Here is a 27416-nt window from a genome sequence, read left to right as displayed (position 1 = left end):
TGTATAATGTACGTGTACATGACATTGTGTATGCATGTCATACTATATGTTTGCCATACAGACCTCTGCACTTCGATAGTATAATTGTCTTCATGTACTTCAAAAGGATGTGTTTCAATATTGCTTATCAAGACAATGAACTCATAGCTGGAGGGAACCGATCATTGAAGAAGTTCTTTTTCCTATGTAGAGAGACGGTGATGTAGAGTGTGATGTAGAGTATGATGTGGAGATTGGCTTGGGAAGGCCCGTTGGCAGCAATACGATTTACCTTCGCGGAGGCAGACAGTGTCGCCCTGGGGCGGTGGCCATCCGTTGTTCATGAGCAAAGACCAAGTCGGGACTTCTCCGAAGTCATCATCACTTCCCCCCCCCCCCCCCCCCGCACCTTCATCTCACCGTCCATGACTGAAATGTGACAGTGTTGGTGCAAGTAGAGTCCAGTGCAGTACGAACGCCGGTGCTGGGCAATGAGTTGATTGTTGGTGATGTGTGTGCTTGTCAGTCTGCTGTATATATAGATCACTGTGTGCATGTTTCTTCTGCTCTGTGTATACCGGTAGATCATATCTTGTGTGTGTGTGCACGCGCATGCGTGTGTGCGTGTGTGTGCCTGTTCCGCTCTCTGTATAGATCGATAACCGGATTGGACCTGCAGCAGCTGGAAGAGAAGATAGCAAGCCGACCAAGGCGCCTCAAACGAAGTCTAGGTATGTCACCGTCTCAGTTGGAAGATGTTCTTTATCCTGACGTGCCTTGTGTAAAGGCACCCAATCCTTTGGGCTTAGTCACTGTCCACATCTAAAGTCTATTCAAAACTGATACTGTAAATATACAGATTTTCGGCAGCTATTTAATTTCGGCTATATTCGGCACCAGTGACCAGATGGGTAGACAACATTAGGAATGACCTTTTACTTCTCAATATGTCTCTTTTGGAAGCGGAGCAACTTGCCTCAGACAGAACGCACTGGCTCGACGTTGTCGACAGATGCATGACCCTCATTTGATTTTTCATATGAGCTATATGCGTGCTGTACTATTATTATATTCGGCACCGACCCAAAACGCCTAAATTAAAACGCCGATGAAATTTTTCACAGCATCTGTCGCACTATACCATGCCCTCTGCCCCACGCCGAAAATAAATCGCCGCCGAAATGTCAAAAATCGTGAAGTGCCGAAATTTTGCAGCGCCGAAATTTTGTATATTTACAGTAATTGATCTCTGGACTTTTCAAATCCAATTTAGACCAAACTAGGCTCGAAAACTCAATTATAATTCCGCCGGAACTGGGTTTTTGACCAGCATACGCATCGGACTGAGCAAGCTGTCGGTCTGATCACAGACTTAGCTCATCATCGGGAGTCGTATCACATGCAGCCAGGCGTGGACTTAGCAATGCAATATTGCCTTTAAATGGGAGATGTCCTTTTTTCAATAGCCCCACTAGCCGTCCTCTTGAAATATTCGAATACATGTACCAATGGAAATGTGCTGCAGTTTTTTTTAACCTTCTTTTTCATTTTTCTTTCCTATGGCTCTTAATTAACTCGGTTCAGTGGTCTGCTTTACTGATGTGCAATTATTATTTTTGAGACAATAATTAACGTGTTAAACTAGTAAATGGTTATTGCTGTCTCTCTGTGTCTGGCTGGGTACAGGTCGTCGCATGTCACAGGTGGCCGGTCTCCTACTGCCTTCTGGAGAGGATCAGGCTGAGGTAAGAGAGAGAAAGAGAGAGAGAGAGAGAGAGAGAGAGAGAGGGGGGGGGGGGTGTTGTGTGTTGTCCTTGCCTGCATAACGTTTATTGCAGAAATGGAAGTTTTTGTTTTCATTCCTGGGATCTTATAAAAAGTGCCAGAATCTGATTGTTGGCAGTGTGAAAACAGCAATGGGTATACTAGTGATCATTATGATGCATCATTGAAACTTCTCTTTTACTAGTCTCACATTGGAGTCTTTGATAGTGGCAGGCATGCCACTGAAACTTACTTGAGTGCATATATCTCCACGATGACCATACTTGGAAAACCGAATCATTCGAACTCGCGGCACCTACATTGTTCGAGGGATGTCCGTCCCATGAAGTAGTAAACAGGCGCGTACGCAGGGTCACCTCTAGGGGGGTTTCCAACCGAATCATAAACAATGCATTGTTCGCGTTCCTTGGATCATATTTAGGGGTGAAACGAAGGTCTCAATTTGCCAAACAAACCTTCTCCATGAAAACGAACGAAGGTGTCGAAGGATTCTTTTACCAGTTCACAGTTTCTCTTCAAGCACACTCTGTGCATGTGCCCTACAAAGTACACGACTGTGCACATATTTGCTATGCAGTCACCACAATTGGCACACCCATAGCTTTTGCACTGCGCAGTTTGCACCCCAAACTGCCCAAGACCACAATTGTACTTCTTGCCACCTTGGCCGTGAAAGGCCATGCTCAAGCGCAGTCCGTGGCCTACTATGGACTTGCAGTGGCACCTACCGGGAGCCAAGTGGACACAAAACTAGTCGACTGTCCAAACTACAGTACAGTACCTCCTGTATACAAGGAAGATCAGTGCATGTGTGTGCAGAAATCGTCTATTGACCTTCTTTTGAATTGAAAACGAAGGTTTGTTTCAAATGAAAACGAAGGTTCTTCGAACCTTTGACACCTTCGTTTCACCCCTAATCATATTCATATTCATATTCATCATATTCATCAGTTCTACCCGCTCAATCTTCCTGGAAGTGGAATGGTATCCACGTCCACGAGAGAAGAGAATGAGGTCGACCATGATAGCCAGGACACTGCAGGCGCGTAGCACCGCCGTTGGAGGTGGTCCGGGTGCATGGCCATGGGGGTCGGGGGGGTGTCCCCCCCGGGAAAAATTGGAAATTAGGGAGCAAAATCCTGCATTCTGGGCACTTTTGGCATTGGTCAGGCCACAGGCGGACTGGCCGGACCTGCTGCTACGCTCCTGCACTGTACCAGCGGTAGAGTGCAGCAACGGTGCGAAAAATGCCCCAAACAAAGGCCCAAACGCGTCCTGCTCCAGCGATTTCGTTTTTCTCGATCGCAGAGTTTCGATTGTTTTGCTGTATACTCTTGAGAATATCACAAGTGAAGCCCCTGCAAACTTAAGCAAGTCGATGTGACAAACAGTCTCAAATTCTCGATACTCAAGTCGCACTGCGCGCTTTGGAAATTGCCGAGATCGCGGCTCAACTTACGAATGATATATCTCAAGAAACATTGCTCGCAGCGCTTCGCGAATTGTTTCTACCGACAGCTGAGAGTTTTCTATTCGATCTGGATATTTGGATCGTTGGAATTGAGCGAGATTTGACTGAGTTATGACCTGTTGAAGTTTTCATTCTTGTCAGATCAATCGCGCGCCCTACCAAAAAATGCCCAAAAATGTTGCTCGTTTGGAACATTTGGGGGGTTTCCGGGCAACGGGAACCCCCCCCCCCCCCCCTGCGTACGCGCCTGCTAAAATACCATAATTTTCCACACCCTGATATAAAGTAGGTGCTGTCCGGTGTTCAACGAGTGTCTGTTTTCACTAGCCGTCTTTCTAAGACGGTATCATTGTGTTATAGCGCAGGCAACTTGAAATTGTTGTACATGTGTTGTAGTACGTTATTATGTGTACGTCCTGTGTGTGTGTGTGTGTACGTCCTGTGTGTGTGTGTGTGTGTGTACGTGTGTGTGTACGTGGTGTTGGTGCATTCGCATGTTGCTGTGGTGTGAAAAGCAGTCTTCGTCTTGAGTTCGTTGGATCACGATCAGTTCTGTGTTCTATTTTGTCACACTTACAGCAACTGACAACCCTCACAGATCAACTTGTAGATGCAGTAAGTGACAATGCTGTAACCTTTTAATAGCGCTGTACATTTGTCAACAAGTCCATTTGCTGCTTGCAAGTACACACGCAAACCAGATTTAAAAGACAAACAAATTGAATTGAGTTGTCGAAGTGTGATTAACTAATGTTGCCTTGCCGCTTGTTCAAATTGAAATTGGACTACTTTCTTAGTACTTGTTAGAGAGCCTGAGTCGATAGTTTTGCCAGCTATTGTCACGGCTTTTCCGTCTTCGTCTGTTGCACAGTGGGCGATCAAAGGCAGAGCTCAAACAAACTACCCCGAAGGGAAAGACTGTCGTCAGTTTAATCCGACGAACTGCGGCTCTCCTCGCCACTCCACACAACAACAAAAGACTCGTGCACACTGGGAGAGAGAGCGTTTTCTCTAACTGGCTTTCAGTAAGGGGACTGGAGAACTGCGCTCCAACAAAACGGACAAGAGAATATATTATGGGGACGTGGAGAAAAGAGGGGAAAAAGTGGGGTGAGGGATACTAAAGAGGTGCCTGTGCAAAGTACAACAAGGCCTGAACAGGACGGGAGACAAAGACGAACGACGGGGAAATACGACGGACACAAGACGGCAACCAGACAAATACAACGGAGACAAGACGAGAAAATGTGTATGCAACGGGGACGAGATGATAAATAATGCATACGGAGGGGACAGAAGACGGTGCAGCGGCATGTACTAAGCATTCCAAGACGGCGCAGCGGCGTGTACCACGGATCAGCAGCATGTACGACACAGAGACACATACGCAGCCACGTGTACGACAAAAGAGACACAAGCGCAGCCACATGTACGACAAGAGACACCCGCGCAGCCGCATGTACGACACAGAGCTACAAGCGCGACCACATGTACAACAAGACTGTCTTAAAATTCAACAGTGCATCATGTACATACGAATTAAACAGACCCGCATGTACGAGTATGTGGCCTAAATTGAATATAACTGCAGATTCAAGCCATTGCAATTTTGTTGTAAATCATCCCTGTTCGATGTGTGCTTATCTTGCTCCGCAGTGTGTGAAGCAGGACCGTACAATCATGGACGCGCCTGTAGATCTGATCTCCAGTCATATCGACTCGTCGCCGTTCCAGGTCGTCGAGACTACCAGCTTTCCAAAGGTACTGGCTGCGTTGCAAGCGCTGGCGCAGGTTGCGCTTATCCAGTTCCCCCCCCCCCCTTTCCAGTGTGTCCTACACGATACACTTAACCCTTTCCGGACTGATGCCGCACATGTGCGTCAAAACGTCATACCCTGATTTCCTGATGCCGCATATGTGCGTCAAGTAAAAGCGCATACTTGTACAGTGCATATACATCACTGTTCAAATTGCCGTAACTCCATTGTCCTTTATCCGATTGTCGCGAATGATGGCTCATTGGAAAGGTGAGAGAATAAGCTTTCCAGTGGTATGTCGTTTGATAGCGCGGTGCGGAATCACTGAGTATCGAAGAACGAAACACGGATACGCTTGAAATTGTTTCGAAAATTTGTACGCAGAGCGCTTCAAAGTGCGTCGGCGTGCCTCAAACGGGGACTTTCCCAGTGACTCATCGCTGCACAGCGCATGCGAAGTAGAGATCAAATGAATCGCTTGAGCTTCATGAATCTGCAGGACTTTGAATCATCGTTCTACGTTGAGTAAAAATTGAGAAACGATAAAATTTGTGGAGGTGGGTACAGAATCTCGCTCAGGCGCAATAGGGCAGCTCTCAACAGGCTTGAAGGCGATTCTGTTGCTCCTGCCGGGTGTCTAGTGGCGATATTCAGAGAGAGAACATCTGTAGCTTTCCAATGCGACCAAAAAGAAATAATTACGAAACTGATGAGTGAAATTAGATAATTTTCAAATGCATACTGGGACTATTGCGTATGGCAGGGCGGCCGGTGGCAGGAATCAGGGGATTTAGCACCAGGGCGCAAAAGGTTAAAGTCGTTGCATCATTGCTGCCCTGATACTAAACGGATGTCTCGCATACTGCATGGTGACTTGTACCGGTGCACCGGCTGTTGGATTGTGCCGTTGCCATGGTTACAGAATGCAGTGGGTAATCTATAGACCATGCCACTGCATAGAAGTTAAATGTATGCCGTTTTCGGCAATACTGGCCGAGGGGCTTTGAAGTTTGTGAGCCCTAAAATTTCACCTAATCTGAAATACATCCACACAAAAGCCTTGAAATGATGTGGCGCTTATTTCAGACAGGCGCTGATTTCCGAAAAGTATACTTTGATATGCTTCACCTACCCTGCAATGAGCTCCGCATGCATGCTATGTCGAAACTAATGGCCGCATGATGCTTCTGTGACCGTATTGCCTACAGATCCATACGCTATTCTCACTGCTCGCTCTCAATCATATGTACGTCACGTCAGTGGGACGGCTAGTCGGAGTCATCACTATTGAAGAGGTGAGGTGCACCACAGTACATACATGTACATGACTGTATACCAGTACAACAGTTCTAGTTTTCACCTGGGGGGGGGGGGGGGGGGTACTACAGTTCTCATTTACACCGGGGGGGGGGGGGGGGAGGGAGGGGAGCAGGACGGGAGCTCTTTTTCAGCGTATTGCTGCCAGCTGTGTTGACTCCGGTGGAGACATGCCGTCGCCGCTGCATGCCTGTAGGTCACTTGGGTAACGGTTTCCTGTCAAGCTTTTGTGTTCAATCTTACACTTCAATCCAGTGTTCTATTCGGGCTGTCTTTTTTGCTTTGGACAAATTGGCTCTTACTTCATGGTTTCACACGATTGGTTTTCTGAATAAACCCGTTCTTGACAGCAATTCCAGTACTTCTCTCATGAAGCCACCTACTTCCGTCATTACTTGCCTCGATTGTGTGCTGTTCTCCTTACTGCCATTCTCGCTATCATCATTGGCTCCCGGTACAGGTTCGGAACTCAGTTGATGGTCTCGACAAGGCAGTGGATCCGCCCCAGAACATCAGCAGCGCTCACACAGTACTCGAAGAGATAGAACTTGAAGATATCGAGACACCGGTAACGCCGAACGGCATGGCGGAGGATGACGTATGCTTAGCAGGCCAATCAAAGTGAACTGCGCGCGCACAGAGTACTCGAAGAGATAGAACTTGAAGATTTCAATACACCGGTAGCGCCGAACAGCATGACGGAGGATGACGTATGTTTAGCAGCCCAATCAAAGTGAACTGCGTGTGGTGTTACACCACTAGCGGCAAGAACAGAACAATGTGCCACTGATTACTTAGAGCCACCTTCACCAATATTTTGTATCACTGTTCAATTAGGTACCTTCACCAATATTTGTATCAACGTTCAATTAGCTACCTTCACCAATATTATTTTGTATCAACGTTCAATTAGCTTCCTTCGCCAATATTTGCATCACCGTTCAATTAGCCACTTTCACCACCAATATATTTATTATTGCTCCATCATGCAATATTGGTAGGAGCACACTTGACGTTTTTCGAAGTACCGCACTCTGGTAGAATACACTTGTACAGTTGTAGGTTGAGTTTGGTAATTTTCTGATGCCGATGGTTGACATGCACTACCGGTACTCGGTATTACTCTGTCAGTGCTGTTCTTTGTAAATATCAAGTATTAAATCGGGCAAATAGGGATAAAATCAGGCCACTTCCACCACTCAACAGAAGAAATGCACGCCCTGGTACCCGACCGATGCTGGGGAAAGGTTACAAGTACATGTAGGTGGAAGAGGCCCAGGAAGACAAGAAGATTGACATACTAGTATCTCATATCAGGCCACCATACTGGATTAGAGATCTACTTCGAAGTACACACGAATTGGCTCTTCCAGGGCCAGGTGAAGTTCAACTGTTCAACGGGAAGGAACTCCTTACAGTTGCCATGGTTGTCCAGAACCCTACTACAGGAAATGAAAATCCTGGGGAATTTTATTCAAAATTTGATCTAGAATGTGCAATACAAGAGAATGCCTGGTAAATTTGCCATAGGTCACAGACTTCACACGCATTTGCAAGGAAAAATTGGAAAAATGGGCGACGGAATACATGACATGCACGCGCAACACGGGTACAAATCGGAAACATTGTTGCATTGATTGCAATACGATAAATTCGTAAACAGGCTTAAAAAAGAAAAGAAAACAATGCACAATAGCAGTAAAATTCTCAAAATATTTGCAACAGGAGAGATTCGCAATCAATTGCCATAGAGACGGTCATGTAGAGATAGCAAGTCGACAAAAAAAGATTCAAGATAGAAAAGAAATCGGCCGTTACTTAAAGTGTTTTGTACTTCCAACTCCGCACTGTCAGTGCTGAGTTCAGCCAGTGCTACGCTTCCTAACCGTGGACAGGTGCATCCTGCACAGAGAATGTAGCACAGAAGACCACAAGAGTCCGAAAATCAGAAAAAAATTATTAAAAAATCACGGTTAGCGTCAGACTCGGCTAGAGGCCGTGTTTTCCGCATCCATAGGAATGCAGCCACCCTCAAGGACCAAGAAATTAATTGCCCGCCCAAAATGAACACCCCCTTCATTCTAAAAGACTCCTTCTATTTTAATCAAGTCAAGTAAATGAACATACCGCATTTTCTCTAATAAGAGTCTGTGACCTCTCTCGCTACTACAGCACTGGCCAAAGAAATCCAACCTTTTGAATAAAATAGCGCCGGGCGCTACGCAGCCCTAGCACTACACATACTGTTCTGTGCACTCGAAAGCGGCGCTACTGTAGAAGCCATTATTCTAACGAGGCGCATATATAACGATTTCCCAAAATTGACTAGTTTACGTGTACCAAAGGTAACGATTCTCACTCATTCTTAACGCTCAAAAGGACAGTATACGTGTCGATTTCTGTATAACGATTTCTATTTTAACGACAGATTTCTCCTCGTTAACTCGTTGGAGTTAGTACTTCGTTATATATATATGGCTTTTTCAGTACTCTATTCAAAAGGTTGGATTTCTCTGGCCGGCACTGTAGAACCCAAGCCAAACCATACTACTGTAATGAAGACAATTACACTCGGACCTCGCTTATCTGGTCCTCTTATAGCCGGATCCCCCGCCATCCGGAAGAAAACCCTTGGTTACCGATTTACGGCATACGCCATGCATACATAAAGTATGTGTGTTCGATTATCCGGTTCCCTCGCGTATCCGGGTATTTTTTTTTGTGGAAAACGGATGTGTGCGGTTAAGCGAGGTCTGACTGTACTTGTTCGCCTACAGTCAAGGAGCATTGGATGCATGTACCGTATTTTTCCAGAGTATAAGCTGCACCCAGATTATTGGTCACAAAATACAGACATCTACCCTGTTTATCACCGCTAACCTGGCCATCCTAGTATAAGCCGCATCAACTTTTTTCTGCGTGAGTTACCGGTGTTCTTACAAAGTGCAGCAGCGTTTACTCTGGAAAATACGGTGCTCTTGTTTAGTGCTGAAACGAGTACTCTATAAGTTATCGAGCGAGTACTGTCACTATCGAGTCGAGTATCGAGTACTCTATAAGCAATCATGCGCATATATGTCAGTACCACATACCCATTTTTTGCACACCATTTACGCAATTCAATATCCTTCAATAAACACAAATTTTCATTGCAAAGCCACATGGACGACGGATGTGTACGTCGCTATCAAGTTTTTTATTTATTTATTTATCGAGTCCTTTTTTGATATCGAGTCGAGTACTCAACGAGCGGGTACTCGAGTACTCGGCGTACTCGTTTCAGCACTACTCTTGTTGCTACACCACGCAAGCGTGCATAGACGGGAGAGTAACGTATTCGAGCGCCAAACATGTGATCCACTGCAGTCGCGTAGCCTGCAAGGAGCACAAGCGCCACATGCACCCCTTCCCCTCCTTAAATTGTTTGACCCAGGTTCAGCATGCACATAACGACCATGAATGACATGCACCAGCCATCCTACACATATGCGGCCGTGCCTCCCCCCCCCCCCCACACACACCAAAAAAAGGGGACCAGCTACGTCCCTGCACTGACCGCCTGAAGGCCTACCCGATTGAGCAGGCGGTTGCGCACGTCATCAGTGGAGCCGCTGACGGAGCTGGAGTTGCTGTCCTGGCTCGACATCAGGTCCACCGGTCGCGAGAGCTTCTGGTCGGAGAGGACGGGAGCAATGCCGTCGATCGAAATGGTCGCTTTCTGCTCCGCCGCCCTGAAACAGCAAAGCACAACCAGATCATCGCAATTCGTAGTTGTGGCAATCGGCTCAAATAGTATTGTGCTCAGTATGCAGAGCACAATACTAAATTTTACTAAATAGCACTATTATTATCACTCAGGCTGCAATATTCAATGACATATAGACATATTCATAAATGACATATCTTCAATACCCATGAGCTACATTGTATATGATAATTATATCATTATATCATCGTTCTAGCTCAATTTCTTTCCTCTGTCATAGTCCTGTTTCCTCCATGCCATCTCCCAGTCATGACAAGACTGGAAAGACCTATGCAGCAAAGTGATAAAAGCATACATCAAAGCCTAATACTGCTTCCACCTGTGGCAGCTACATGGCTGTACGGTGTACCATAACATAACTCATTGACTAACATATTTTGTGAAAATATTATCCTGTAAAAGAATAGGAATGTAAACAATATACCTGTGAAAACACAACCTTTAATGCTACTAACACAACCTGTGACTACAATAATCATGAGATCAACCCCAAAACATTTCTTGCAGTTTACTTTCGTAGAGTTTGCAACTTTGTGTTCCTCAACACAACTTGCAGCTTTCTTCAAAATTATCCGCAACCCTGGTTCTGTCCTAGATCGGATATACATGCATTCATTGTTTCGTCTCATCATTATGGAGCAGCTTATGCGAAGGCTAGCCAAGCTTGCTTGGCGATGCCAACGCGGAAAAGCCTATAATAATAATAATAATAATAGTCCTGTTTATCATGTTCAGCATAAGCGAAGTTGTGGATCATGCTTGCATGGTTGACTCCAACGCGTACATGCAAGTAATAATAATAATAATAGAGAGGTTAAGTTACACGTTTTTTGCCCTTTTTCAAAACGCGGTGCAAATCTCACGTTACGTGTAATTTTTAGAGGTTAAGTTACACGTGCGACGTGACGTGAAATTTTGCCTGGCAGGATTCGGGTTTAGTTCGCACAAATATCAAATCTTCCTACAAACTCGATAAAATTCCGGAAACTCACACAAATTCGGTTGGAATAACCAAGCGAAACTTCCAAAAACTCACGTCATGAACTTACGTGCGGGACAGTCAACTGACGTAAAACACGTCAAATTTTACGTGAGTTTTTTCACTTTTTGACGTAAAAGTTCACGGACGTAAGACTTTTACGTGAAACTTAACCTCTCTAATGCAGAGCTATCTAAACAAATCAAGGGAAGAGGTCTAGTCGGACTGTGTTGTAAAACACAATTCCATTGGGCCTTTTTCTCTTTGTGCATGTAAACACAATCACACAGCACATGTATAATATTGGAGCAAGGCTAATTCGATGCACAACTCGTGTATCCTCTTGCAAACACAATGGTAAGTTACCTGTGTATAAAACATGGCTGCAGCCTGTTTGCACGGACAACATGTTCCATGCCTAGAACATACACCCAAGCATCTCTTATCCGGGCGCCTTGGGACCGGGCATTGCTCGTAGCTCACATTAGCCCGTAGCTCAGGACACGTCATACTAGATGAGCTGTCCTGAGCTACGTTTTGTGTATATCAATTTTTTTTAACAAAAGCATGTTCGCATACATGACTAAAAAGCGAAGAAGCACTTTTGCCATAGCCAATCAAGCTGAAGGTGCCCAGTAAAGCCCGTATCTGAGGCGTCTGGATAAGAAACGTTGAGTGTACAACCAGCCCTAGTACAGCTGTGAGTATGACTGGCTCTGCACACAGCTGTGAGTATGACTGGCTCTGTACACAGCTGTGAGTATGACTGGCTCTGTACACAGCTGTGAGTATGACTGGCTCTGTACACAGCTGTGAGTATGACTGGCTCTGTACACAGCTGTGAGTATGACTGGCTCTGTACACAGCTGTGAGTATGACTGGCTCTGTACACAGCTGTGAGTATGACTGGCTCTGTACACAGCTGTGAGTATGACTGGCTCTGTACACAGTTCACGACATTTTGCAAGGCTGGTATTAGGCCGAGTAAAAAAAATTACTAGATGATCGTCCTTTTTTTTGGAAAAATCGGGGAGGGCGGGAGGATTTTATTTTTATTTTTTTACTTTTTACCCTCTCATGCACACAGTGTACACAACAACATCAAGGTTTTTTTCTTTTTTTCTTTTTTTTCTTTTTTTCTTTTTCTTTCTTCAGCAGATCGATACTGACGTTGTGATATACTAGTAGTATGTGGTCCATATAGTAAAACTCACGATTTAAAAAATAAAATATTTCTTGGGGCGCTGACAAAAACTGGGGCGGACGGGGACGATCATCTAGCTTTTTTTTTTACTTGGCCTTACAGTGTACACTATAAATTCCTGAAGTGGACTTGCCCCGCAACACCAAATAGTGGGGAAATCATGCATAGGTCCCATTGTAAAGTGTGTACACGCGGGGCAACGGATGACCAACGCGCCAGTATAAGGTCAGCCCCAGGTCCACTAATCAAAACGCCAAGGCTGAACGAACAGCCTGCACATTGTGGAGCCTCCCGGCACATGCACCGTTTTCTTGCACTAAACTAGACAGCGAGGAGGCAATAGAGACATCATTATCAACAGTACCAGTACACATAGCTGAATCTGACCAGCACAGGATAAACTGAACAGTCATACACCACCCAGCGTCGGTTTAGTAACACACTAACAGGCCGCTTCACTACCAACACGGTGGTGCTGGTACACCAGTACAGACACAGATACAGACACAGACACAGACACACACACACACACACACACACACACACACACACACAGACACACACACACACACACACAGACACACACACACACACACACATCAGGATCAACTCACAGTTTCCTGGCATCACGCTCAGCAACAGACAAGTTCAGGTTTCCGCCTGTACAGTCATGGAAACAGACAAACAAGGTGTTACTCATACTTCAAGGTAGGAGCACTTTTTAGCTTCTGATGCATCCGTGATGTCATCAAGCTTATACATTACTCAAGCTAGAGGACATCCAGCAAAGTAGCAGTGTGATGTTTTTCAAATGTGCAATGTGTGTGTGTGTGTGTGCGCGCGCGGGCATGCACGCACATGAGTGTGTGCGGGAATGTGCATGTGTGCTTGTATCTGCAGTTGCAGACACACAAACATTTTAATAAAATGCAAGAAAGTGTGTGTGTGTGGCGGTGGTGGTGGTGGTGGTGGGTGGGGGGTCCAGTCTTACCTCGTGCAGAGTCAACAACATACAAGACCATTCCACAGAACAGGGCCACTGTGCACACAAACACACCATGCACAGCAAACAGAAAAAAAGAAAACAGGATCAGGCGAATAGTGAACGCAGAGCCCAATAGATGAGGAAGAAACCTGAAACTCACCAAATGGAAAATGTCGTGTGATACACATTACATTTGTCACATACACAAGGCACAGAGTGCATGGATGTTGCGCAATGAATCATACGGGAGCTGTCCGCTGTGCACATATGAATTAAGATGTCATTGATGACATCACTATCAGGCCTATTGGTACACACATTCACACAAGGCATGCACTGTGCTCATTTGCAGAACACTCACAGCACAACCAGGCCAAGAAGAAGCACTCGAGCAGGAGGTATCCACTCTTGTCGACCAGCACTCCAGCAGCATAGGCGACAACGGCAAGGCCCAGGTTCTGGATGGCTTGCATACTGGTGCAAGAGCAGGACACCGGCAAAGGAAAACAAAGAAACTTAGCATGAGCATGCACAAGGTAATACAGATCTGTAGACAATTCCGGAGGTTCAATTGCTGCTGCGAAAGAAGGATCTACGGGCGGGAACCGAACACAGTATCTCAGTTTTTCTGTTTTTCTGGGGCTGTGCCCTGCCAACTGGGGTACCGGGGACACACAACCGCGACCCATTGCGACTGCTGCATCACAGCCCGACTGGGGTCAGGACAACGCAGACTTTAGACTCACTTAGTTTTACAATAGATTGGTTTCACATTCTGGTCATGTGACTAATTTTGTGTAGAAAGTAACCATGATGTCATCATGTGTACAGTGGAATCAACATGGCCGACGTCATGTGACCCACAGAATGTGATCCATAGATGCAAGGGTTCAGTGGATTAGAAACCAACATGGCTGGCCCGTGTGGTCATGTGACAGATGTGAAACCACTCAATACGGACACATAAACGCATCACCACTCACATGCCATAAGCAGTACCAAGCTGGTGCTCCTTCATCACCATAGCAACCATGGGCCAGAGGGCACAGGCCAGTAGTGAGTATGCAGTGCCCATAAGGATCTGCATGCAGCACATACAACACAGTAAAGATCACTGAAGTGGACACACATAAATTACGTACACACACACACACCTTGAACCTTCAAACTGCCACCTAAAGGTGATGCAGTGCCTCAAAGAGGCAAGGAGGGCAGAGTTACTTCTTGCATTTGTCTTGAGCCAGGTACTGGAGACGTGTGAACTTCCGAGAGCAGGTCGGACATGGGATGGTGCGGCGCTCGGAGCCAGAGCTGCATGTTCTGCGGTTGCAGTTGTGCCGGCGGTGCCCAGCTTTGCTCCGGAAACAGCGCACACACACATACACACACACACACAGTGCAGCATGCAAGGGGCAGAGCTTCATACAGCAAAGAAAAGAACGAAAATCAATCCTATGCTCCCAGCAAAGCAAAGCAATGCGCTTTTACCATCGCCCAACGTGACCATGCAGAACACTGTATACCATAGCGTACCTGTCCAGCGTATGGTGTCACAAACGTGAAGGCCAGCAGGCCATGGGAGACGATGGTGAAGACAATCGCAATATTCACTGCACAGCACAGGAAGACATTGGGCAGATGAAGACACACAGACAGTCACCTAGGAGAGCACTGAATCGTCAAGACAACAATGCATTCAAACGGGCGTGCAAAGTCCAAAGTCACATGTTCAGACAAGTTTCCGGGGTCTCCTGGCTTGAAGCATTGCACGCAGCAAACCCACAGCAATCAGTATTCTGGCATGCTCACCGAACAACAAGTTGCGACCGACTTTGTCGACAACAATACCAAAGACGAACGCGCCGCCGAGAGAAATGAGATAAACCAAGCTGTAAAGCGGAAAACCAGAGGAAAAATGGTATAATCACGTTACAATAAAACCTGTCAAAGCAAGCGCTTCGATCTCGCGACAACCTGCCTCAGAGGACAACTACAATTAGAACCAAGGGATGGCATTTCCAATCAAATGACCCTGGTCCGGTTAAAGGGGCACTCCGGGAATATTTTCGGTGGTGTGTTCTCTTCATGGGGACCTTATATGGCCCCCAAGGAATGGGGAATTGCGAAAACTAGACCCAAAAAGTCGATATATGAAGCTAGGGAGGGCCAAGTTTGTCTCCTCTTTTGATGGTTTTGATGACGTCACGTATGATTAGTATTCAAATTCTCTGCATTTGAAGATCTTAGTTGTTTGAATTTTCTGGTGATGAAGAACGATGTTTGGTCAACATTCCCAAGCTTCACAACTGCAACCATAGTCTAAGGCGCCGGTCACACATGCAGACGGCGACACCGCTTTTGCGGCTGCCTCCAACACGCTGGCAGTGGGCGCTTTTGCGGCTCTTTTCTGCCGGCGATCACACATGCAAAGGCTTTGGTACGCACGCAGCTTCACGGGTCTCCACAGGTGTCGTAAAACTTTTCTCTGAAAAAAGACTGTAGCCTCAAAATTCCTTTCCTGCGCTGGTATGGATCGCAGAAACGCCCAGAATCGCCGACTACGTCGTGACCAGCGACTGCGGAGAGCTATGGAGATTGCCTCAATATTCATGTTGTTCAATTTCTCTTCGTTTGAATCTTGCGGAAGCTCCTTGAGCATCGGTGGACGCCTGAGTCGAGTCCCATGTCGGATGGTTGATCTCGAAATAGAGGGAGAGGAGCAGTTGCTCTTGGTCAGCAGTCCACTTCATGACGAGAGATGAAAAACTAATTTTTCCAAGATCCAAGAGATTCAACAACGGCAACGCCGCAAAAGTTGCACTACCGCTTTTGTGTTTCGCCACCAATTTTTTGGTTGTGGCGCTTTTGAGATTGCCGCCGTGGCGCCAGGCGCAGTATCCATGGTGATCCGGGGATATCCCAACTTTTGTGGTGCAGCTTTGGTGGTGTCGCAAAAGCGCCATGCATGTGTGACCGGCGCCTAAGGAACCTGAAGGACCTCCTGAGGTGCCCCTGGTAGAAGCGCAGCCTGATGAGGGCCAGGAAATTGGAGCGGACGACTTCACTGGTCGACAAGGAAATAACGATTAGTGTTCCTGCCAGAAATGTGGGGTGATGCAGAGGGCAGTCGATTACCTTCGCTGTCGAGAGAGCGCTGCAGCTGTTAGCATTGACAGCCCTTTCACCCCGACTTCGCGTCAGCTTGTCTAAACACAACTGTTCTGACCATATGCCTCACGGCGTATAGAGAATTTCGGGATCCTCGTACTCGGACCAGTGAAGTCGTCCGCTCCAATCTCCTGGCCCTCATCAGGCTGCGCTTCTACCAGGGGCACCTCAGGGGGTCCTTCAGGTTCCTTAGAGTATGTCCGCAGTTGTGAAGCTTGGGAATGTTGACCAAACATCGTTCTTCATCGCCAGAAAATTCAAACAACTAAGATCTTCAAATGCAGAGAATTTGAATACTAATCACACGTGACGTCATCAAAACCATCAAAAGAGGAGACAAACTTGGCCCTCCCTGGCTTCATATATCGACTTTTTGGGTCTAGTTCTCGCGATTCCCCATTCCTTGGGGGCCATAATATAAGGTCCCCATGAAGAGAACACCCCACCGAAAATATTCCCGGAGTGCCCCTTTAAGGCGACCACCTGTACACGGGCACCTAGTTTTGAAGGTCCCTCGGGCGATCAGCTTACGAGCATGCCAATACACAGGCCTCCAGGCAATATAATCTAGGCAGAATGCACAATGGATACCGCGAGGGCACAAATTGCCGGACCGATTACATTTCGTCAAAACCCTATTTTAGACAGTTGGTGAGTGATATAAATTTGATAGGTGGGGTAGACATGGATGGCGTAAACACAGCTAGAGTGTGTATATGCACTGGACTGTATACCAGTCGGGGAGATGTCCTATCTAGGACATCGCACTCTGAATGAGTCTGATTGGTTACCTGTCCCAGAGTTGTCATGGAAGCGTCGGTCGCGCACACGCGATGAAAAGAAGTGCTGCGTGAGCATTTCTGAATGTATGTGGAGGATGCACGATCGTAATGGCGATGGATTTCTTTCCGAATTGGTCAAGTTTGAGGGAATAGGCGGAGAATATCAGACATCGGCGGGGATTGAGGTAGTGTATATTCGATTCGCCATTGAATACCCGACCGAATGGCCGTTTTCGTTTGGGGATTTCATGTGGGGTTTCTAGTAGCCACGCGGCGCTTCTTTGGAAACGATTGGTTCTAATTTTGAATGTTTTGCCTTTGGAATGTTTCTTCACGCCCCGTGCGTTCATTTCGCCCCAAACCTGGTCATGCAGAGGAGGAAGACGAGGCAGCAGGCGCTAGGCCCGTAAATTACTGCCTGGAAGATATTGTTTGGCTAAAGCTTGCTGTTGGCGTTTTTGATTTCTTTGATACGACAGCTCTTGGCTAAAACTGGACCTTGGACGGTCTTTCTTGGATATCAACCCAGGACGTGGTGGTCATGGACGTATCGCCATCGCTTTCAGCCAGATCCTTCTGCTGCCTGAAACCAATGGCGAAAGCAAAAACTTTATCGCAGCAGCAGCTACTGCTCTGCTGAAAGTGCGAACACAAATTGCTTCGCCAATCCTCTTGTGCACTTGCAATTTTCAATGCGACCAAAACGATTCGATTGCCAATTCCTTTGTCCAGGCGTACTCCACAACAAGGAAAATAAAAATCGGGAAGGCAAGAGGCAAGATACAAATCTAGACTCGCTTGAGGCAAGCCGCCAGGAGAACGATAACTAATTACTTTTGAGACGAAAGGCCTTCGTTGCGTTTGTTTTGAGTGCGACATGTTCATCTTCCTCGGACGCGACACAAAGTTTTGAGTCACGTGTCACGATTACTATGGGAACAGCATAGTATGTATGCTGGGGCATGCTGGGTTCCGTGATGTCTTATCTAGGACATCACCAGGACTGGTATACTCCAAGGAAAAGTCAACTGAGGGGTAATTTAGTAACCAGGGCACAAGCCGAATACAACCAAAGTTTAATCACCGTCAACCATTGCAAGTTAGCTACGTTCACAAATACAGAAACAGGAAGGTCCGTGTACGCAATATTGTCAATACCTGTCAACGAGATGAGCTTCCCCGGAGGAGATGTCATACTTGTCTTGGAAGAAGACACTGCAACAGATAACAGATAACAGAATGCACCATACAACACATCATACCAATAGAGACCGCAATGCTACAGACATTAATAAACGCAGAGTTCCGTACTAAGGGCACAATATCTTTGAACACAAACAAAGAATAAACACCCTGTCAAAAAAGAATTTAAAATCATGGGGGAAGCCCAAATACAAACACAATACATCATGACTGATATTAAACAAACGGCCACAAACAAATCACGACAGAACCCTTTTCAGTGACCAAGTGCAATGCACGCAGAGTCAGTTCCTGACATTATTATTTCGAATCCAGTCAAATTCACGCACACGAGAGGAGGCACGGACGAGACGGCAGCTCTGGGCCAGGTGGCTCTTTCCAGTGTCTTGGGGTCCTCATCAGGCATGCTCTCACGAATCAGAAACGGTACCCTTTCACAGCCCAAGGTGCCCGGATTAGAGATGTTTGAGTGTATGTTATACAGTATTTTCACAGTACGTGAGCCATTATCAGCAGCTGAAAACATAGAGTAAATCAAGACTGCATAATCAAACATACGTTCCAAGGCTGATGAACGGGAAGATTGAAACGTAGTACGCAACGCAGATGAAGAAGATCAGCCAGAGCGAGAGCGGGAAGTCCTTCACGTCCCTCACACGGACTTGCTCACCTGCAAGAACAACGCACGCACGTGCACGCACACACACACACACACACACACACACACGTACACACGCACACCGTGTAGAAAAGGAAATTAATGGCTATCTGGGACTTGACTAGCCATTCGAAGTGCAAATGCATTCTATTTAAGCTCATCCAGAATCATATGATGGCCTAGGAAAGACAAGGAATGGCATGAGCCACCCATGGACAAGCAGAGATGAGAGGTGCGGCACTTTTTGTCTGCTTACCACTTCCATGTTCAGGTAGCTTGAGCAAGCGTGTCCGCCGCTTGTCATAATGCCACAGAAGAAATGCAGCACCCAAGGACATTGCACAGAATGCAGCACCTGCAATGGCACAGAGAGAGAGAGAGAGAGAGAGAGAGAGAGAGAGAGAGAGAGAGAGAGAGAGAGAGAGAGAGAGAGAGAGAGAGAGAGAGAGAGAGAGAGAGAGAGAGAGAGAGAGAGAGAGAGAGAGAGATTCTTTCAGGTGGATTTCACACTGGTCGAGCAGAACACACTGATGGCCGAGCCAACGGCATGTGGACTAACAAACGGCATTAGCACCACCCTCAGTCCAGGACCTTGAAGCTACAGACTGTCAGAGTGCGAGGGACCTTTCAGCTGAGGAACGCAAGGACTGTCGACAACTTAAAGTCTGATGTGATCCAGTTACGTCGTCCAAGTGGCAACCGCGTAGGAGCCACCTGAGAGAAGACATAGCAGCACATGCACTTCTCCACGCCAAGCGGTACCTACTGATGTTGGACAGGACAGCACTGGTTGCAAAGCTTACCAATCCAGAGGGAAAAGCCAATACTTTGGGGCCGGGTGAAGCCCATCTTCAAGCCAGCAAAGTAGGCCCTCTCACTGCTCAGCATGTTCACTGTACTGCCCTGGAGAACAAGAAATTTGTGAACACCACAACGAGCAAGAGACGCACTGTTATCGTTGGATTATGACCGCATCTTTGTGTGAAAAGTCGGAGTCCCAGCAAACGACTTGATTCATTCTGTTCCCTGTGTGTGAATGGCTCTGCACTTTGTGCGCATCAAGCACTATTGCAGCGACAATGCCAACCTTTGCTCAACAAGCAATCCATGCATAAGTTACAGCAGCCATCCAACCAGACATTTCTGCTATGTTATGTCAGAACAAAGAACAGACAGGAACTAGAGAAGAAAAGCACGGTCTCTTGTAACATGGTTCTTTTCCAACAAGGTTGCCAATGTAATGGTTTCCGAGTCCAATGTAACTAACAAGCACTGTATTTATACTGTTATGCTAATTATAGATTATCATCACCTCACTTTATATCTGTATACTTTGTACAGTTATAGTTGGCAGGTGATGTGTTCGTCTGGATACGAGCCTGATATGCGCATGCGCATGCCCACACCACACGCACACACACACACACACACGCACACACGCACACACACACACACCTACACACACGCGCGCGCTAGCACGGGTACACACCTACACACACAGGCATCGCAAAGGCACAACTAAGACCGTCGCCTTACCAGACGGGCGATACTGAGCTGCAAGCCAAATGCCATGTTCAGCTCCTTGTCCTTGAACCAGCTCACAGCATACGCATTCTGCACAACTGCAAGGTTCTCTCCACCAAGACTATGTACACAACACACACACACACACACACACACACACACACACACACACACACGCACACACACACACAAACTATCAGCAAGACAAAGACACCCGGTTTAGGACTTGCACTGCCAAAGCCAAAATGTTCGCCCACACTACATTATAGGAGATGAGCATCAGAAACACACAACAATGAACCCTGGTTTCAGCAAGAGTACATAACCCGCGATGAGTTTCCAAATCGGATTGGGTTTGCTACCGAGTCCGTTTATGGCGAAAACTCACATAACACGGTGTTCGAATAGTGTTCATGCTGTGCGTGTCCACAATGTTCCAGTGAGCACTAGAGTAGAAATACAGCACTTCCTAACAGAACGCCACACCGCTCACGTGAGCCATGATACACATCCCTTGGTATCCATACCGCGTACACGCTGACCGTCGTTGTACATAGTCATAGTACGAAACGTACTCAACATTGATGCGGAACACGGGATGTTTTTTTGTTTTTGTTTTTGTTTTTCCCGTCAGAGACCCCACTTCCAATACTGCACACTCTTGGGGAGAGACTGACGTCTTGACAAGAGGACAGGGAGTCGCCCTCACCAAGCTGCTTATCGCAGTGCCATGACCATTTGAGAAATAAATACCCACCGGGAGCAGAACCATAGCCATGGCTGTGTTCCCAACAACAGCGACAGCCTTGCGAAGACCAGCCACAGTCTAATAGCGATCAAAACGAAAAGAAACAACCCCAGGCAAATACAAGAATCTCACCCAAACACAAAACGTCCAATCTCCATGGTGAGGAACGAGTTGATCTGAGCACCGAAGGCAAAGATGGCCTGCAGTAGAGCAGAGACAAAAAAAGGACACGCACAGAAGCCGGTACATGTAATCCCTCGGTCCACACTGGTAACAACAACATCATGCATTCGGAAAACCTTTGCAACAGCACAGTCAATCAGCTAACTTCTGACCATACATGCACATCGTCACAAAAAAACATGACATTGCAAGCATACAAAAGAAAGTGTGTGCAGTCCATCTACTCAAGCACATGTACAGGATTTGTAGATGCCATCTTCAGTGAGCAACGTTTAGCTGTTGTGGAGTATGGCTGGTGCGGTATTCGTGCTGGTGTCTGCAGGCGTTGTCTGGTCTCGTCTGGTCACAAGAAAATCTACCACATGTGCATGGTTGGAATGTGGTTGAATTCCTACACATGACTTCGAATACAGCCCCCCCCCCCCCCCCCCCCCCATCCCTTCCTCCTGGTGGTGGCATCACAAATTCATGCTAAAACGTGCATTGTTTTGTTGTTTGTATTCTTTATTTAGAGTGGGGAGTCCAAAACAGGCCCTAGCCTAATAACAATGGTCCCACTAGTGAGAGAATGCTGTATATCTGTGCATAAGGATCAGTGAGTGTAACAGCAACTAGTAGGGAAAGAAAAAGAGAGAAGAAAAACAACTCAAAACAGGAGTTGCGACTTGCATAGGAAGAAAATAACGGAAAGAGCATGGAACCAGGACAGGTCGAGTGTACTCACATGACCAACAGTGATGATGCTGGCAAACAGGACAGCTCCCCATCTGCAAAGCACAGCAGACAAAACAAGAACAGGTCAGCTAACAGATCTTCTTCTAATACTATACTATTACAGTGCAGATGTTCATCATTTCTAGGAACTGGCCCCTGGCCGGTGAGAAGGCATCCTTGCTTGTAAATCTGATGAAGTAAAATAAAACAACAACAACAATGTCCAAACAGAATCGTACGCAGCTGCAGCTATCGTATCAAATCCCTTGCTCTCTTTAAGCCGAGCAACCGAAAGAAGAAGACGCAAAGCAAGACAGTCTTAGAAAACACAGCTTTGAAATATAACGGCAAGAGAAAACAGACGGATAGTTCTGATTCCGGGTCCAAACTCCCCACCACCCATACACTCTCCGGCCAGCAAAGTTCACCACACGAGCAACGCGACTCCAAGTTGTAGTGGATACTGACATCAATTCTTGCACGCAGCTGTTTCGATCATACAGATCTCATCAGCGAAGGTAGTGGAGTACTGAAAGGCTAGAACTTGTGAATAGCATTTCTTTTTATACAGAGAAGTACTGTGAAGATGAAGTAGCGCAATTGCGCACACTTTCAGCTAGCACTAGTGCTAACACATGGAGAATACGTGCAAGGTCACACAGGCACACACAAGGCTGCGCTGAAGCCCAATGTCTAAACTGTCACCTCAATTTCCCGTGTGCTATTTTTAGCGCGTTAGGATCCATTGCGTATCCACAGACTGGTCAGTACTACATGCAGTTATGCCTGCAGAACTCTTGTGCGTATGAGAGCGAGCTAGTGGCTATCTCCATACGTTTGCACTTACATGTATGTTACCTCAAAGTACGTACCTCATGTCCACAGTAATTCTGTGTATTAAAAAGGGGTACTATTCACAAGTTCCAGCCTTTCAGTGCTCCACTACCTTCACTGATGAGATCTGTATGATCGAAACAGCTGCGTGCAAGAATTGATGCTAGTATCCACTAGAACTTGGAGTCGTGTTGCTAGCTGGTCTGGTGAACAAGGTTGGCGGGAGAGCGCATGGATGGCGGGGAGACTGGACTAAACGAGTACAGGCCGAAAGCCGCTGCTTACCCTCTTAGCTAGAGTTCTGACTGTAAGGAGTACTTTACTAACCTTAGTCCAGTTACTCTGTCGATTAGGAAACCGCCAAACACGCTGAGGATGACATTGGGGTACGAGTAGAGAGCATAGAGAAGCTCAAACTGGGCTGTAGTTACGCCCGAGACCTTTGAATTACGACAGAAACAACGCAAAGAGCAACAACAAAAAATGGTATCAAAGTAGTTCGTGTCACAGGCGTATGTCAAGAGCTAGATGAGCAATGGTGTACAGAGTGGGAGATTGTGTGTGGTGATGGCCAGTGACACCTGACTCCCCGGATCCCCAGGCACCACAGAAAAAGGTGAGGGCAAGATAAAAAAAAGTAACTCCTCCTACACACAGCAAATTCCCCTTCACCTGCGGAACATAAAGAAGTCCTCCGGTACATGCATTTGCACAATAAGCCAAGAATCGGGCGACTTGCAGGCATGGTACCTGGCATTGTAGATTGCAGTCTGTAGGTACGAAATTTGTGTGCGCCTCCATTCCAACATAGGAGAGTATTGCAGCACGGTAATGGTGTTCAGTCAGTCAACGCACCGTCGGCAGCCTGTTCACATCCAATCAAAATACTGCACCGCTTTCATTTACACTACCAGGGCCAAGACCAACATCTTAGCAGTCACATACATACACTGGGCGGTCACCCAGTACATACATACATACATACATACATACACTGGGCGGTCACCCAGTACATACATACATACATACACTGGGCGGTCACCCAGTACATATATACATACCGTGGGCGGTCACTGGTGTCCACCACATGATCTACATACAATATCTGAGCGGCTGGCCGGACGCGACAAAAAAAAATGCTTCCACCGGTCCTGCTGAGCCAGCAAAACCGGTTCAAGCACTCATCAGTGCTGTGCCTTGTCCCGCACCCCCATCCTCCAGTGAAACCACTTCACTTCTATTACGTTCAGTGTCGTTATACTGAGAAAAGCCGGTCCCGACCAACAAAGTGCACAGCATGTACAGTGCTGCTCAATGAAATCCAGTCGCGAAAGTCAAGTAGTTGGCGCCGTGCACCTTTTCTCAGCCCAGTGTTCACAGGTTTAGGGCTGTGCAACGCCCCGGCGTGTACTTGAGAAACTCGACTGGATTTCATTGCGCAGTGCTGTATATTGTTTTCCTTACATCTATGATCTCTGATTCCAATGCGGCTGGCTGGTCATAACAGTAATAATTGCCTGCAGCAACGACAACAGAGAACACCACCAACACAAAAGGAGTGTGAGTTGCCATCCGTGCGTTTTGTTTGTCCTCACCGAACGTCGCATTTTGAGTGCAGCCGCGGTTGTCCAGGCACACGCACACGACTGCACTGCCATTAGATGGACAGGCACATTACACCACCTGAACATTCAACAGTCACGCCCGCTTCTGTTGACCATACTTCAGTGCTGCACGTTACCCAAAAGCTGAGCACAATATTCAATTCAAAAGAATGCAGTGCCTGTACTAAACAGTGCCAGCAGCCCCCCCCCCCCTCCCCTTCCCCCCCCCCCTCCCCTTCCCCCCCCCTCCCCTTCCCCCCCCCCCTCCCCTTCCCCCCCCCCCCCCCTCAGGACCTACAATATTCACTGGCACCAAGATTTATTACACTGGAGAAAAAGTTCAAAAAACTGAAAGAACTCCCAATGGACCACTTGCCATTTGTACAGATCCACGAAATCCCTTAGAATCCCGTAGACCCGGAAGGGTGTTGAATGTGTGATATGCATGCGCATTTGACCAATTTTCGCGTCATAATTCAATGACCAGCAATCGCTTTTCCAGCTTCTTCACTTTGGTTAGAACTAATGACTAGCTAGATCTTTGTCAGGATAACGTTTTCGTATGAAATGCCTTCAGGCCCATTTCTTAGTGGAAATAGCAGAAAACACAATAGGGTTCTGCACATTCAACACCCTTCCGGGTCTACAGGATTCTACGGGATTTCGTGGATCTGTACAAATGGCAAGTGGTCCATTAAAGGGGAAGTTAAGGCAAAAATCAAAATTTCACCAGTTGTAGTCTTCGGGGTGCTGAGTCGAATGGTCTTGGTCCGAAAAAGCTGAGACGCTCCCTTCCTACTTGAAACCCAATCGAACTCGCGCACTTCCACCGAAACTGGGTGACTGCGCCCTACGAGATGGGGATTTGTATGCAAAATGTCACTAAAAGCGCCATTTCGTTCTTATAAAAGCACGGATGACCGCGATTGGCCCATATGTTGTAGTCTTTTGGACGCTGAGTCGACTGGTTTTGGTCCGAAAAGGCTGCGATGCAGCGTTCCTCCTTTATTCCCAATCGAACATGGTTGAAGAAGTGGTCACGTGCTCCTGGGTGCCAAAATCACCTGGTCACCACGCCAGCAGGCGACAACTTTCACACCAAGGTTCAACTCGAGTGACAGGACTGCACCCAAAAAAGGTCAAAACAGGCTGTAAGTTGTACCCTGCAGGCACGGTGACCAGGTGACTGGTGTACGCAGGAGCACGTGACCGCTTGTTCAACCATGTTTGATTGGGAATTAGGGGCGAACGCTGCATCGCAGCCTTTTCGGACCAAAACCAGTCGACTCAGCGTCCAAAAGACTACAACATATGGGCCAATCGCGGTCATCCGTGCTTTTATAAGAACGAAATGGCGCTTTTAGTGACATTTTGCATACAAATCCCCATCTCGTAGGGCGCAGTCACCCAGTTTCGGTGGAAGTGCGCGAGTTCGATTGGGATTCAAGTAGGAAGGGAGCGTCTCAGCTTTCTCGGACCAAGACCATTCGACTCAGCACCCCGAAGACTACAATTAGTGAAATTTAAATTTTTGCCTTAACTTCCCCTTTAAACCGTCCAAACGCCAAGTATTGTAAAAAATAAAGTAAAAATATAAAAATAAAAACTGGAATAGTGCTAGTGGCTATTGTTACCACAGCAAACCTGACTACCTCAGCTCTACGTGTCGAGCAGATTACTTACCGAACCCCAACAAGCACATTACACCCAGGAGCAATAAGCGATGGCCTCTCTTGCCTGGATGGCACAGAGCCGAACCACCGCATCCCCCGATTTCGGGCGCATCCGATGCCAAGAGTGCCTCTTCCTCATCCGTCACCATACTTTCCCGCCGCCTGGACTTCGCTCAATCGTCCCGTTCCACCGTATTAGCTAAGGTGGTAACCTCAGTTTGCAGGCAAGGTACTACTTCATCAACAGAGTAGACGCACTGGAAATGCTGCCTTCTCTCCGCAATCCACAAATTCAAGGACTGCTTTGTTCGGAGTGGCCAACAAATAAACAACCTCGTCAAACAAGTAACTGCACTGAGCTGAATGCACTGCACTGAGTAGAGAAAAAATGTCAACGACTCGAGCCTCAGCTGTGCCACAAAATTGTTACTTGGCAGTTGGGGTGCTATGCTCGTGGGCTCCAAGCAACAAAAGAAAACACGAGTACATGTGCAAAAAAGGGACAGCCACCACTAGTGCACTGCACTGACTTACTCCCCGACTAGCTTGCACACCTGTGCCTCTCTGCTGCTGCAGTGCTGGCGTGCTGACCAGTCCTCGGCTCAGGTCTTGCACTGCCCAGCTCTTTGACTTTGTTGCATGACTTGTAGTTTGTTCCTCGATCGAGGACGAGTATGAAATTTTTGTACAAAACGTTTGAATCTGTTCTTCTACTTTCTAGCATGCATGCATGATCCCGATTTGTGTGACGTCAACGGTACGCGCGGGCTGGGAAGGTACCACGTGGTCTGCGTGATGTCGTGTGTGAAACAGCCTCTTTTATTACCAGATTACGGGCAAAAGCAACACAATTTTTTTTTTGAAGTCAGGGGATGGCCGGCCCACGCCTGGTAAAAAACAAAACAATGAGGAGGTAAATACAAAGAAAACGAGCTGAAAATACAAAAGTAAATGAAACACCATTACCAAAGAAACTGTACTGTATCATGTACACCGTTTATGGCACCAGGGCACATTCAGCAGCCGCCAGCACAGCCGAACCAGACAGATGTCGAGGTGGGTTCCGACGGTGACCACGTAGA

At 47.0% G+C, this 27416-nt stretch overlaps 2 protein-coding genes across 3 annotated transcripts in view; one reads left to right on the top strand and one right to left on the bottom strand.

The window, feature by feature from the left end:
• The window catches only part of LOC135823775 (chloride channel protein 2-like), a 24427-nt gene extending 16993 nt beyond the window's left edge, over window positions 1–7434 (top strand). Inside the window, exons 21-26 of the mRNA XM_065336618.1 lie at window positions 634–710; window positions 1666–1724; window positions 3815–3850; window positions 4892–4996; window positions 6201–6287; window positions 6770–7434. Coding sequence (XP_065192690.1) covers window positions 634–710; window positions 1666–1724; window positions 3815–3850; window positions 4892–4996; window positions 6201–6287; window positions 6770–6934 — 529 coding nt within the window. The 3' untranslated portion in view covers window positions 6935–7434. The remainder of the gene's footprint in view (window positions 1–633; window positions 711–1665; window positions 1725–3814; window positions 3851–4891; window positions 4997–6200; window positions 6288–6769) is intronic.
• Window positions 7435–7761: 327 nt separating this feature from the next.
• LOC135823776 (major facilitator superfamily domain-containing protein 1-like) lies at window positions 7762–26968 on the bottom strand. 2 transcript variants are annotated; one of them, XM_065336620.1, is made up of 18 exons: window positions 26345–26968; window positions 24522–24574; window positions 23385–23497; window positions 22234–22276; window positions 21459–21526; window positions 20591–20699; window positions 19858–19957; window positions 19311–19409; window positions 18955–19066; window positions 18352–18408; window positions 15053–15132; window positions 14777–14853; window positions 14227–14324; window positions 13605–13717; window positions 13250–13297; window positions 12873–12918; window positions 9881–10040; window positions 7762–8211 (listed from the first exon to the last, which is right to left on the bottom strand). In XM_065336620.1, the coding sequence occupies exons 1-18, from the start codon at window positions 26481–26483 to the stop codon at window positions 8191–8193; spliced, it is 1536 nt and encodes a 511-aa protein (XP_065192692.1). In that variant the 5' UTR covers window positions 26484–26968; the 3' UTR covers window positions 7762–8190. The 2 variants fall into 2 exon arrangements, with proteins under 2 accessions (XP_065192692.1, XP_065192691.1); XM_065336619.1 differs by having other exon boundaries at window positions 9866–10040; window positions 26345–26967.
• Window positions 26969–27416: the final 448 nt, after the last annotated feature.

This window comes from Sycon ciliatum, chromosome 8 (assembly GCF_964019385.1).
Source record: "Sycon ciliatum chromosome 8, ocSycCili1.1, whole genome shotgun sequence".
Lineage (NCBI taxonomy): Eukaryota > Metazoa > Porifera > Calcarea > Leucosolenida > Sycettidae > Sycon > Sycon ciliatum.
The sequence above is the reverse complement of the archived record's forward strand: the minus strand, read 5'-3'. Positions and strand labels throughout refer to the sequence as shown.

Bases quoted from the DNA above. Each gene is read 5' to 3' on its own strand.
- LOC135823776 (XM_065336619.1), bottom strand. From the start codon at position 26,483: ATGGTGACGGATGAGGAAGAGGCACTCTTGGCATCGGATGCGCCCGAA. The intron at 22,277-23,384 runs GTTAGTAAAGTA...TGTGCTTTGCAG, and splicing joins GACAGAGTAACTGGACTAAG to ATGGGGAGCTGTCCTGTTTG. The intron at 8,212-9,865 runs GTCAGTGCAGGG...TTCTCTGTGCAG, and splicing joins ATCGGGTAGGCCTTCAGGCG to GATGCACCTGTCCACGGTTA.